Source organism: Tursiops truncatus, chromosome 2 (genome assembly GCF_011762595.2).
Source record: "Tursiops truncatus isolate mTurTru1 chromosome 2, mTurTru1.mat.Y, whole genome shotgun sequence".
NCBI lineage: Eukaryota > Metazoa > Chordata > Mammalia > Artiodactyla > Delphinidae > Tursiops > Tursiops truncatus.
The window spans coordinates 53135692-53148932 of NC_047035.1; the positions used below are offsets into that span (position 1 = coordinate 53135692).

The window sequence follows — 13241 nt, forward strand, 5'->3', positions numbered from 1 at the left end:
ATGTATATTTTTTGAAAATCAACATCATAAAGTGTACTAAATATAATTCAATATGATATACTTTAGGTGAAAGGAAAGTGTTCACAGATTTGGTAGGTCTGTGATGAAAGAAGGAATTAAGGGCAAATAAGCTAACATATATCTGGGTAATTTAAAAAGTAGTGCAAGTATAAAGTATGATAATGTCCAATAAATTTTTTAAAAATGAGGGAATTAAAGTTCATGACTCAATGACATATGTTAGAACAGGAATAAAAGGAACAAAGTGTTCTAAGATTATTTTGTCTAAGAGGATGGTAAAGGTATTAATTGATGTTTTGGGATAACTTAAGTAGGCATGTTGCATGCTTTAAGACAATCAATAAAATAATAGAAACAGAGCAGTTAAGTTCCCAACTAGTAGCAGGAAAAGGGTTAGAATAATGATATAATCCATTAATACAAAGAAAACAAGGAAAGAAAGATCACAAAACAAACAGAAAGAATAAAATAACAGGAAACACTTGTACCCAAATATATCAGTATATTAAACTGAAATGATTAAAGTGCTAAGTACTCTGGGTAGAAGAAAAAGATTGTTTGACTTTTTTGAAAAAATAGAATATAACAATGTGCTGTTTAAAAGAGGTGCTAGTAAAATATAAGGTTACTGAAAGTATAAAAGGATGGAAAAGACATAACATGTAAATATTAACTAAATGAAAGCCGAGGTAACTATATTAATATGAGACAAAATAGAGTTTTAAATGTTAAAACATTAATAGAGATAAAGGAGATAACTCACAAAGATAAAAGTTTCAAATCATCAATAACATAAAGGCGATTTAAATTTGTATGTAATGAATAGCATTGCCTCAAGTTATGTAGAGCAAAAAGGAGACAGGACTACAAGAAGAAAATTTTTAAAAGCTACTACCCTTTTAGAAGAGTTCAACACTTTCTTGTACGTTAATCCAAGTAGAATAAATGGGGCAAAAAAAAAAAAAAACCCTAACAACTATATAAATGATATGGACAACACAGTTATCAGACTTAACCCAATAGATCCACATCACATCCCCAAACTACAGACTACTCCTTTGAAAGCACAAACAGGATAAAAATCGATCATATTCTGGGAGATAAAACAAGTTTTAACAAATTTCAGTTGATTTAATATATATGAATTGTTTTCTCTGAATATGATTCAGTTAAGCACAAAATCAGAACAAAGAAAAAATAAAACATAACCATATGTTTGGAAATAAAGAAGTACTTGGGTGCACAAATTCAACATGTCCACCAAACTCCAAACTACCCCTCCTTTCTTCCCTGTCTTCATCATTCATCCCCCTCTTGTCTAAGGCATCATTTATGGTCCCATGACATTGCCTTAGTTCAGGCCTTCTCTTTGAGGTTCATGCTCCTCCTATCTGCCACAGTATGCCTTCTAAAAGATTGGTTTAATCATATAAAGGCTTTATTTAAAAATTTTTTAAAGACCCTCAGTACCAACAGGATAAAATTCAAACTCCATAACATGACATTCAAGGATCCTTGATAGAGCCTCTGCTTTTCTTTCCATCTTTATTTCTTCCCAAGCCTTCGTGCACCTTTTATGCATCAGTTATGCTATTCACTTATACTTCCCTAAACACCCTGTTCTCCCTGTCTCCTCCTTACCTTTGCACCTACTTACCCCTCTACCTGGGATGTCCTCTCTTACTATTCACCCACCTGACCATTTCCTATATATCCTGGGAGATACAATTCAAGTATCATATTCCTTGCCTGGTCAATCCTCATAGTGTTATTCACTTCTTCACTTTCTACCCTAGAATTGTTTTTTGTACTTCAGTTTTTTAAATTAGCTATTTAAATGTCTGTCTATTGCGTTAGAGCATAAACTACATGCTGATAGGATTTTTTTCTTGTTCATTTCTTTTTCTATTCTTAGCACTTATATAAGGAGGGCTCAAAAATTGAATTTATGAATAAAATTAAAATTCTTACGGTAGCTTAAACATATTTGTGGAAAGAAGCAAGAAGGGTCAGTCAATATGTTGGCTATGAGAAAGGAGAGCAATATTATAAAAAGTAGATGGAATGACATGTAAAGAATATCAGATGGCACGTTTGGTGTGGTAGTCCTAAAACCTTTTAGCATCCTGAAGGAAGGGCTTCCAGGTGGAGTTGTACAGCTTTTATACTGCACAACTCAAGAGGGTGCCATACATGAACCATGTCATTAGAGCCCAGGAAATAATTGTTATTTATTATGACAGTTGGGAGTCATCATTAAGAAAAGACCTATATTTTGCATACCCTAATGAGAGAAATGTGTAACACCTTTTGGAAATCTTCCCATCAAAAACAAAAAGATTAGGTACCTAATGTAGCAAGTTTTGATTGTATGGGGAAAAAAACTCACAATTAAGCCAAATAAATGAGCCATTGCAGTGGGTTGAAATCCATATCCACCTGTGGTATAATTTGCAAAGTTTGTTTAAGGTTTACGCATGAATATTATGACTTGCAGTCAAATTCTTTCTGACTGAATAATTTAGAAAATAAATTTATATACTTGTGTTACCCATTTTATTAAATAATTGGTATCCAGAAGCCCAAGGACTGAGCCTCATATGGGATAATTAGAATTCACTGACTTGAACCAATGGCTTCGTCTGCTTCAGAATTTCATGCTAGTGTGGATACTCTGCTTTTATACCCAGAACATCATTTGCTTGCTAACAGTATAAACCAAACATACTTACGACATTTTTTTCTGGGAAGCAACTAGAAAGAAAAAATAAACTCTGCTTAGTTTCACCTGCAAATGCTTTTTTAAAGCAATGAGTCTTATTCATTGCCCACACTCGGGAATCACGTTTCCCTACCCAAGCTGAAATTCCCAGGTCTAAATATGTTCTCCACCCACCTCTTAATATTCCTTCCCTGTTGCTAGATGTATTCTTGAAAATAGCTTCTCACAGTAAGAGTAGCCCCTGGCTTATTGCAAACCACATATTTTATCTGTTTTAATATCTCTTTTCTACAGATCCTCCTGCTGTGGAACCAGCATTTCTGGAAATCCGGCAAGGACAAGACCGCAGTGTCACTATGAGCTGCAGGGTCCTGAGAGCCTATCCAATACGGGTGCTGACCTATGAGTGGCGCTTGGGAAACAAATTATTACGGATGGGTCAATTTGACTCTCAAGAATACACAGAGTACCCAGTGAAGAGTCTTTCCAATGAAAACTATGGGGTTTATAATTGTAGCATCATAAATGAAGCTGGAGCAGGGAGATGCAGCTTTCTTGTTACAGGTAAGATGCTGAATATTCTGCATTTTTTTTTTTTTTTTTTTTTTTTAGATGTTGGGAGTTTAGGCTTATGTCAATATAAGAATGAAAGCATTTTGCAGATCCATGGAGCATACCATGAACAGCTTGACTGTTCATATTTAGAGCTTCTACTCATTTATTTTCAAGGAAAGTCTATTTTAGTAGTTAAGATAGTTAATGTGCCTATAAAATTAGAAGTTTATGTGAATTCAAATAGAGTTGGTGATGAGGTTGGTTATGTTGAGTGTTTCAGTAATAAAGTGACAAACCTTAACTAGCTTTATTTAGACCAAATTGCAAATATTAATACATGTTTTCTTTTGCAAGTTTAAAATCCCTTGCAATCCAATACCTGTTCTGGTTTTAATAGTAGAGAGTGATTTCTTTCTTTTTCTTGTTTATTTATTTATTACCTCTTAATGTATGGTGAATCTTCATTTTGTCCCTGGCTTACCATAGGACCACAGATATTCAAAGGGAAATCAATATAGTTGTATCTGGTATATAATGAATTAGAGAGAATTATCATTTTTGATATCATTATCTTTTAATGTATTTAAGGAAATATTAAATCTGTATTAAATTATACATGTTTATTTAAATTATTTTGGTAATCTAAAGTAAATCTGTGTAATTTTTGAGCTAGGGTTTAGGCATACATTAAAAGGATATACTCCTTTTCATTATTATTTTGTTCTAGATAAAATTAGTTGAAACGGTTATAGTGTTTATGCTACTAAAAGAAGAAACTGGACATTGTATGTTATCTGGAAAGCAATCATAAAAATCATGATTAAAATGTTTCAGAATTAATTAAATCTTGTTCATTGGTAATATAAATTCTTATTAATAAGTTCTTACTCATAAGAGAGCTCTCTAATATGGGTTGCCTTGAGACATTTTTGCTTCCTGAAATGGGATATTAGGTGGATAAAATACAATTGACTAACCAAAGAATATGAAGACATCCTCTCTGCTGGATCTTGCCACTTCTTGGTTTTGCAATCCCTTTTATTAACATTCAGTTGAACTTAAGGTTTTTCTACTTTGATACTTAAACTATTAAAATGAAATAAAAAATCCCTAGGACAATTACTTACATGGTGATTTAATTTTTCTTCCTAGGAATATTTACAAGGGTAAGAGAATGTACTCTATTACTCTATGGGGTAATTTAAATGGCATAATATACTTTCATTCCTTATTTATATGTTATTATCCCAAGCAATAAGAATCCTTCAAAGGCAATTGTTTTTCACATATTGGTACAAATGCAGCACTTTACTTTCTTTCATTAACCCTCCAAAATAAAAATACTCCATAAAATTAACTAAACCCCTTTCTTCAACCTTTTTGGCTTTATACACATTCTGATTTTCTCTGGTGACACTGTTTTCTAACTTTGACTGGTTTAGACCATGCTGCCTCTGCAAGATTTTCATTTGTTCTCTATTATATGATCCAAATCCTATTTTTTGAACTAGAAGACAAGCTGAGACCAGAATAAACACTAGCTCCATTCTCCCATTCCAGATCCATGGGGTGCAGTAAGTAGATTTCAGTAGTTGCAGGAAGGAATAAACCTGTTGTGGTTGCCCCATAGGGGGAGAGGAAACAGCCCCGTGCATTAATTTGTTTCCAGTGTGCATTTTTCGATCTCCAGGTTAACCTCATTGTTTCAAGATCTCCACATAAAATCTAATAAAGTTTTGGTTTTTTTTTTTTTTTTTTTTTTTTTTTTGCGGTACGCGGGCCTCTCACTGTTGTGACCTCTCCCGTAGTGGAGCACAGGCTCTGGACGCGCAGGCCCAGCGGCCATGACTCACGGGCCCAGCCGCTCCGCGACCAGTGGGATCCTCCCGGACGGGGGCACGAACCCGTGTCCCCTGCATCGGCAGGCGGATTCTCAACCACTGCGCCACCAGGGAAGCCCCTAATAAAGTTTTGAAGAAGAGAAAAAGAAATGGTTGAATTCCAAATACAGTATAATTCAGGAAAATATATAAGGAAATCAATGATTCCATAGAATCAGACATCTGGAAGAAGCTTTGAAAGGCTATTTACTTTTCTACTAAAACATACCAGAATTAGTAGTAATCCTTATCAATTTCCCATAATTCAAAACTCTTTGAAGCTATGCAGAAGAGAACTAGAGAATATAATATATGCAAGGATTCATATATTTATTATGCATATGTTCTTTACCCACAAAGCAGATCTTTGAAGACAATTCTTTTCCCTTGAGGCCCAAATTAACTAAGAAACATTTAAATTTTCAAAGTTATAACTATTGTACCAAATTTAAGAATTTAAACTCTTCCACTTGCTTGTCCTAAATGTCCTGAAAGTGGACTTGATCTGACTGCACATCAAAACATACAGAATTGAACTAAAAGGCAATGGCAGCCCTCAAGTCTATATGTATTCTAGCTCCCAGGAAAGCTCAAAAGTTCGGACGTGTTTTCTTCATTTATATCATGAGTATGCAATGTGTGTGGGTGTTTGGAGGTAGGAGAGTGGGGTTGTGTTTACCAAGAAGTCAGAGGGGCTGTGAGACTATTTTCCTGAAAAGGAAAAGAAGATAGTAAGCAAAGGTATTTTGGGAAGCGTGACCAACCTAGCTTGTTGTGCACTGTCCATATTAGAGAATATTAGCTATAATACTACAAAATACTGTGTATTTTCATTTATTTTATTTACTAGTATTGTTATAGTGAAATTAAGCCTAGTTTTTTTGTGTTTTAAGCCTTTGTGAACTATGGCAGAAACCCGAACACCATTTATCATATTTTTCTGTGGGAGAATTTTTACAAGTTCTATAAATAAATGTGACATATTAATTTATTGTAATAAGTCCACTTGTAAATGTGCAATTCCAAGTATATATGTATAAATACATAGACATAAGTATTTCTATATTAATAAATAGTTTTGTACTGTTTAGCAGATCACTCAACTGGGCATGGATTTCACTTTATCACAGGTTTAAATGCTCCAAATTAACATTTGGAAAAAATGTTTTTAAAGACTTCAAAGCATCTAGGCACATTCATTACATTACAGATATGAGTGAATAACATGCTAGGTTAGATCCTAGCCCACAGCTTGATCCAGAAAAGAAAACCAGTAAATCTGCGATGATGGACTAGATAGAGGGATGGCCAAGAGTGAATGATTAAATGGAAGTAATCTTACTGAAAATCATTTTTTAATGGGAAAAGAATGAGGGTGAAAGAGTAGTTCAAGTTGAAAATATGTAGTGGGCTGAATAGTATCCTCCAAGAAGGTAAATCCATGTCCTAATCCCCAAACCCTGTGAACATCACTCTATGTGGCAATACATGATTAAGTTAAGGATTTTGAGAGAAGGAGCTTATCCTGGATCATGTAAGGTTAGTGAAAGATTTAATGTCCTTATGGTTGCATGATAGAGGGCCCTAGCATTTTGCTGGTTTTGGGCTGAAGGCCACTCTCATGTCTTAGAATATTTCTGCAGGTCCTAGAGATCACCTGTAATTCCTTGTCATATGTGCTTTTCCAACGTGGCTGCTTAATTCATCAAGCCATGAGGAAGAGTCTCTAGCTCTAGTCTGTTAAGATGGAATCTTATATAACATAACCTAATTACTGAAGGAACATCTCATCACAGTTTTTTCCCACCCTCCATGGGAGAGAATTATACACAAAGACATTAATAACAGAGGTAGAAATCACTGGAGTCACCTTAGGTTCAGTCTGCCACATGTATCAACATTACCTACTGCTAGGAGTACTTTTAAATACAACCTACATATGAAACTGTTTTATCTATGGCAATAGTTAAAGAAATTCCTCATAGTTTAATCCCTTTCAATAAACATGGCAAATAGGGTTTTACAAACAAAAATTTGCCTGTGACTGTTGCTTTCACCTCTAATTTGGAAGTATTTGTACTGGGATTGTGCATCCTCTACTTTTCTTTTGATATATTACAACATTCAGATTGACATTTTGGAACTACTCTTTTCTCCATATTCAGCACCAGCAGATCAGACACATAACCAAAATTAGACAGATCCTAGAGAACAAATTAAGCAAGAGTGAGACATTTTTATGAAAGGGAGTACATGCTATCACTCAATGAATGTAAAGAAATTGAGGATGACTGAGAACTGTGATATGCTTAAGACAGGCTGTTGGATTACTCTAACATTACTTAGTTCTAAAGAATGAAAAGGATGAAATAACAACCAAGTCAAATTTGACTCCAAATCACAACGTTTTATTCTTGTTTTCTAAAGTCAGATTGAGTTATGTAGTAACCAGATAGAAAATGTATTTTATTCTCTGGTAATGCATACGTTTGTGCTATTCAGCTGGTTACTTGTTTGTTATGAATGTCTAAACATGAACAGCATAACATTGTAGAAAAATCATTAGAACTATCAGAAGTAAGATCAAATGAACTAATGGAAAAATATCTAATAAAATTCCCTGTGATAGGGCTTCCCTGGTGGCACAGTGGTTGGGAGTCCGCCTGCCGATGCAGGGGACACGGGTTCGTGCCCCAGTCTGGGAAGATCCCACATGCCGTGGAGTGGCTAGGCCCGTGAGCCATGGCCTCTGAGCCTGCGCATCCGGAGCCTGTGCTCCGCAACGTGAGAGGCCACAACAGTGAGAGGCCTGCGTACCGCAAAAAAAAAAAAAAAAAAAAAGTTCCCTGTGATAACTCTAAAAGGCAAAAAATTTCAACGTCAAATATTTTTCAGAGCCAAAATTCTGTTACATTTATTAGAATTTTACTTATGATGATAACAGGTAGACTAATGGATCCCAGTGTTTCAGCCAGCATTATGAATTACAGTTATGTTAAAACTATAGAGCAGAAAATGCATTATATGTCCTAAGAACTCTTGATGTATTCTATGGTGTACGAAGTGATTCCACTTGTATTCTTTTCATTCAAACAATTCTGCTATGTGTGTAAAAGAAGCAATATCACCCTTGTATGAAAGGTAAGCTAATAGAGGCTAAGGAAACCAAAAGTAAAATGTGTATCTTCTGACTGTAAATTCAAGCTGTTTTTGACACACCTCAGTAACTCTTTTTTTTTTTTTTTTTTTTTTTTTTGCGGTACGCGGGCCTCTCACTGTTGTGGCCTCTCCCGTTGCGGAGCACAGGCTCCGGACGCACAAGCTCAGCGGCCATGGCTCACGGGCCCAGCCGCTCCGTGGCATGTGGGATCTTCCCGGACCAGGGCACGAACCCGTGTCCCCTGCATCGGCAGGCGGACTCTCAACCACTGCGCCACCAGGGAAGCCCTCAGTAACTCTTTTATTAGTGGTTCTAAAGGAATTTTTGGATAATTAAGCTAGATAAAATGTAGATGAATCCATGCTGAACCTAAAAAAGTAGAAATAAAAATGTAAATATTAATTAAGGAAATAATACTATCACTTAGCAAAACTTTTACCAAAATATTTACTTTAATATTGAATCTAATTTATGCAATATTTTAGAGATGGAACAGAAAGGGCTGATTAGAGGAAGGCTTATAGGAGTTTGTGTTGATTCCATCCTAGTCCTTACCTGAAGATTGGGATGCATAGATAAGGTGAAACTGTTGAGGCTTAGCACACTCTTCTATATCAGGTTCCGAGCAGAAAAGTGACAGTAGAGTTCAAGCAGTGATGGAGAAAGCTAGAATTTTCAACTTAGCAAAGTAGGATATACCTTCTTAAAATTCCGAACATCCTGCTGAGATATCAGAATGATTAAGCCTTAGGAGTCAGGGCCTTGCTTGAAAATAAAGACTTATTCTAGATTCTCCCAAACAAAGGCTAACACCAAGCCCCGATAAGATTCATGGGGAGGTAGAATTTGGAAGTAGAGTTCCACCAATTTGTAAGAGCAAGTCTCTATGTTCTCCATACATCTCACCCTGATAAAATGTAAAAAGGCAGAATACAAAAATTTGAAGTGATTAGCAGGTAGCTGAATTACCTACTAGAATAAACATCGACACTCTTTAGAGGAAGAGAGCATAGTCCAGTTATCTATATTATATAATATGTATTACACATTACAATGTAATAATGTAGTGGTAATTACTAACAATGCTCAATAAATAATACAAATTACCTGACATGCAAGGAAAATAGGAAAGTGTTACCCTTAGTCAAGAATAACAGTGGTCATGGGACTTCCCTGATGGTGCAGTGGTTAAGAATCCTCCTGCCAATGCAGGGGACATGGGTTCAAGCCCTGGTCTGGGAAGATCCCATGTGCTGCAGAGCAGCTAAGCCCATGCGCCACAACTACTGAGCATGCGCTCTAGAGCCCGAGAGCCACAATTACTGAGCTCGTGTGCCACAACTACTGAAGCCCATAAGCCTAGAGCCCATGTTCCGCAACAAGAGAAGCCACCGAAATGAGAAGCCCATGCACCGCAACAAAGAGTAGCCCCTGCTCACTGCAACTAGAGAAAGCCCATGTGCAGCAAAAAATACCTAATGCAGGCAAAAATAAATAATATAAATTAAAAAAATAAACTTAACAAAAGAGAGAGTAACAGTGGTCTTTTAGAAACTAACCCTGAGATGGCCCAGATGTTGGATATAGCACAACCTAGCTATTATAATAATTTCAAAGTATTAAAGGAAAATATGTTCAAAGATTTAAAGATAAATGCAGTATTTATGAGCAAATGCATAAGAAATTTCAGCAGCGGGAAAAAAATCCTTTAAAAAATAACCAAATGCAAACAACTATAACTAAAACGGTATAATAACTGGAATGAAAAAATTACCTAAATGGAATGAACAACATATTGGAAAAGGTAGAAGGGTCAGTGAAATTGAAGACAAATTGAAAGAGCTGAGACAATCTGCTAGATAGAAAAAAGATTGAAGACTAAAGAAAAGAGACCTAAGGACCTGGAGGATAATGAAAAATGGCCTAAAATAATTGCAATTGAATTTCCAGACGTTCTAGAAAAGAATGAGAATGGGACAAAAAAGAAAAAAAAAGTTTTTCAAACCCACAGATCCAATCATATCATGGAACACAAACCAAGAAAAAATACAAATAAAACCACACCTAGGCACATCATAATCCAATTGCAGAAAACCAAAGACAGAAAGTTTTCAAAGCAGCCAGAATAAAAATGATATTGTGATGATATGCATGACAGTTACCTTCTCATTAGAAGCAATGTGAGCTAGAAGACAATGACACATCTTTAAATCTTTAAACATCTTTAAAATACTGTCAGTTAATAATTTTATTTCCAGTGAAAATGTGCTTTAAAATAGGGTCAAACAAATATATTTTTCTGGAAAATGAAAGCTGGAGAATTAGTAGTCAGTAAAACTGTACTACAAAATATGCCAAAACATATTCTTCATATTAAAGGGAAAAGTTTTCAGTGGAAACCAGGATCTACATAAAGAAATAAAGAATCTTTTCTCCTATGTTTTCTTCTGTGAGTTTTATGTTTTCAGATCTTATATTCAAATCTTTAACCCATTATGAGTTAAATTTTGTGTATGGTAAAAGACACATGTCGAATTTCATTGTCTTAAATGTGGATATCTAGTTTTTTCAACATCATTTTTTAAAGAGACTATCTTTTCTCTGTTGTATATTCTCGGTACCTTTGAAGAAGATCAGTTGACCATATATGAGTGAGTTTATTTCTGGGCTCTTAACATACACACCCACACATGAACACAAGGAAACTTTTGGAGGTGATGGATATATTTATTACCTAGATTGTGGTGATAGTAACAGGAGGTATACGTATGTCTAAATTTACCAAATTGTATTATATTAATTATATTCACTTTTTTTGTATACCAATTATACCTCAATAAACATGGGGAAAAAATGGAATGAAGATGATCAGATCCAGTAAATAGGTGGGTAAAGATAAATTTTTTTATAATTTCCCTAATAAACAGCTGTGCAAACAATGGTCAGCAAATTACAGCTTGGGCACCAACCAACAGTTTTTATAGATAAAGGTTAATTGCAACATAGCTGTCTTCACTTGCTTATGTATTGTCTATGGCTCCGTTCATGCTACAACAGGAGAGGTGAGTAGTTGTAACAGCAACCATATGGCTCATAAACCTAAAATATTGGGTTGGCCCAAAAGTTCATTCAGATTTTTCCATAAGATGTTACTGAAAAACCCAAACGAACTTTTGGGCCAACGCAATATTTACATCTAGCCCTTTGAGGAAAAGTCTCTCAATCCTTGGTTTGAAGCAAAAATAATAACATTATAAGTTAGGGTTTATAACATATCACGAACCAAAATGTTACAGCAATAACACAAATGATGGGATTAATTTGAGTTGTATTTTTCTAAATTTATAACATTTGTGAAGTAGGAACTGAGAAGCAAATAGGGACCTCAGAGAAGCATGAAATGTGAAGTGTGATATATTAAGTGATACAATATTGACTCTAAATAGAATAAGTTAAAGTTGCATAGTTTTTGCCATACAGAAACTTCTAAAAAGTTTTTTTAAAAAGTGGTGCATTGCTGCAGTGAACATTGTGGTACATGACTCTTTTTGAATTATGGTTTTCTCAGGGTATATGCCCAGTAGTGGGATTGCTGGGTCATATGGTAGCTCTATTTTTAGTTTTTTAAGGAACCTCCATACTGTTCTCCATAGTGGCTGTATCAATTTACATTCCCACCAACGTGCAAGAGGGTCCCCTCTTCTCCACACCCTCTCCAGCATTTATTGTTTGTGGATTTTTGGATGATGGCAGCACTATTTACAATCGCCAGGACATGGAAACAACCTAAGTGTCCATTGACAGATGAATGGATAAAGAAGATGTGGCACATATATACAATGGAATATTACTCAGCCATAAAAAGAAACAAAATTGAGTTATTTGTAGTGAGGTGGATGGACCTAGAGTCTGTCATACACAGTGAAGTAAGTCAGAAAGAGAAAAACAAATACTGTATCCTAACACATGTATATGGAATCTAAAAAAAAAAAAAAAAAACTGGTTATGAAGAACGTAGGGGCAGGACGGGAATAATGACACAGACCTACTGGAGAATGGACTTGAGGACATGGGGAGAGGGAAAGGTAAGCTGGGACAAAGTGAGAGAGTGGCATGGACTTATATATACTACCAAATGTAAAATAGATAGCTAGTGGGAAGCAGCCACATAGCACAGGGAGATCAGCTCAGTGCTTTGTGACCGCCTAGAGGGGTGGGATATGGAGGGTGGGAGAGAGGAAGACACAAGAGGGAAGAGATCTGGGGATATCTATATTTGTATAGCTGATTCACTTTGTTATAAAGCAGAAACTAACACACCACTGTAAAGCAAGTATACTCCAATAAGGATGTTTAAATAAATATCAAAAAAAAAGTGGTGCATTGAAGAAACTAAAATACATTTGAATTTACTCGAAATATCAGAGGAAAAGATAACAAGTGAACAACAACAACAAAAACACTGAAGGGACAATGAAAACAATGAGCAAGATGATAGACTTTAACCCAATTATATTAATAATGACATGAAATGTAAATGAACTTAACACTTCAGTTGTCAGAAATCACTGGACTGGATTTTTGTTTTGTTTTGTTTTTTGCGGTATGCGGGCCTCTTGCTGTTGTGGCCCTCTCCCGTTGCGGAGCACAGGCTCCGGACGCGCAGGCTCAGCGGCCATGGTTCATGGGCCTAGCCGCTCCGCTGCATGTGGGTTCTTCCTGGACCGGGGCATGAACCCGTGTCCCCTGCATTGGCAGGCAGACCCTCAACCACTGCGCCACCAGGGAAGCCCTGGACTGGAATTTTAGAAAAACAACAAAAAGCAAGCTATCTACAAGATAGACACTGCTATCTACAAGAAACACATGTTAAATACAAAGACACAAAGAAGCTGAAAGGACA

The 13241-nt window shown here is 35.7% G+C and overlaps 1 protein-coding gene across 1 annotated transcript in view; it reads left to right on the forward strand.

Moving 5' to 3' along the window:
* MDGA2 (MAM domain containing glycosylphosphatidylinositol anchor 2) overlaps window positions 1–13241 on the forward strand; it is an 824365-nt gene that overhangs the window by 703453 nt on the left and 107671 nt on the right. Inside the window, exon 9 of the mRNA XM_033851172.2 lies at window positions 3038–3307. Coding sequence (XP_033707063.2) covers window positions 3038–3307 — 270 coding nt within the window. The remainder of the gene's footprint in view (window positions 1–3037; window positions 3308–13241) is intronic.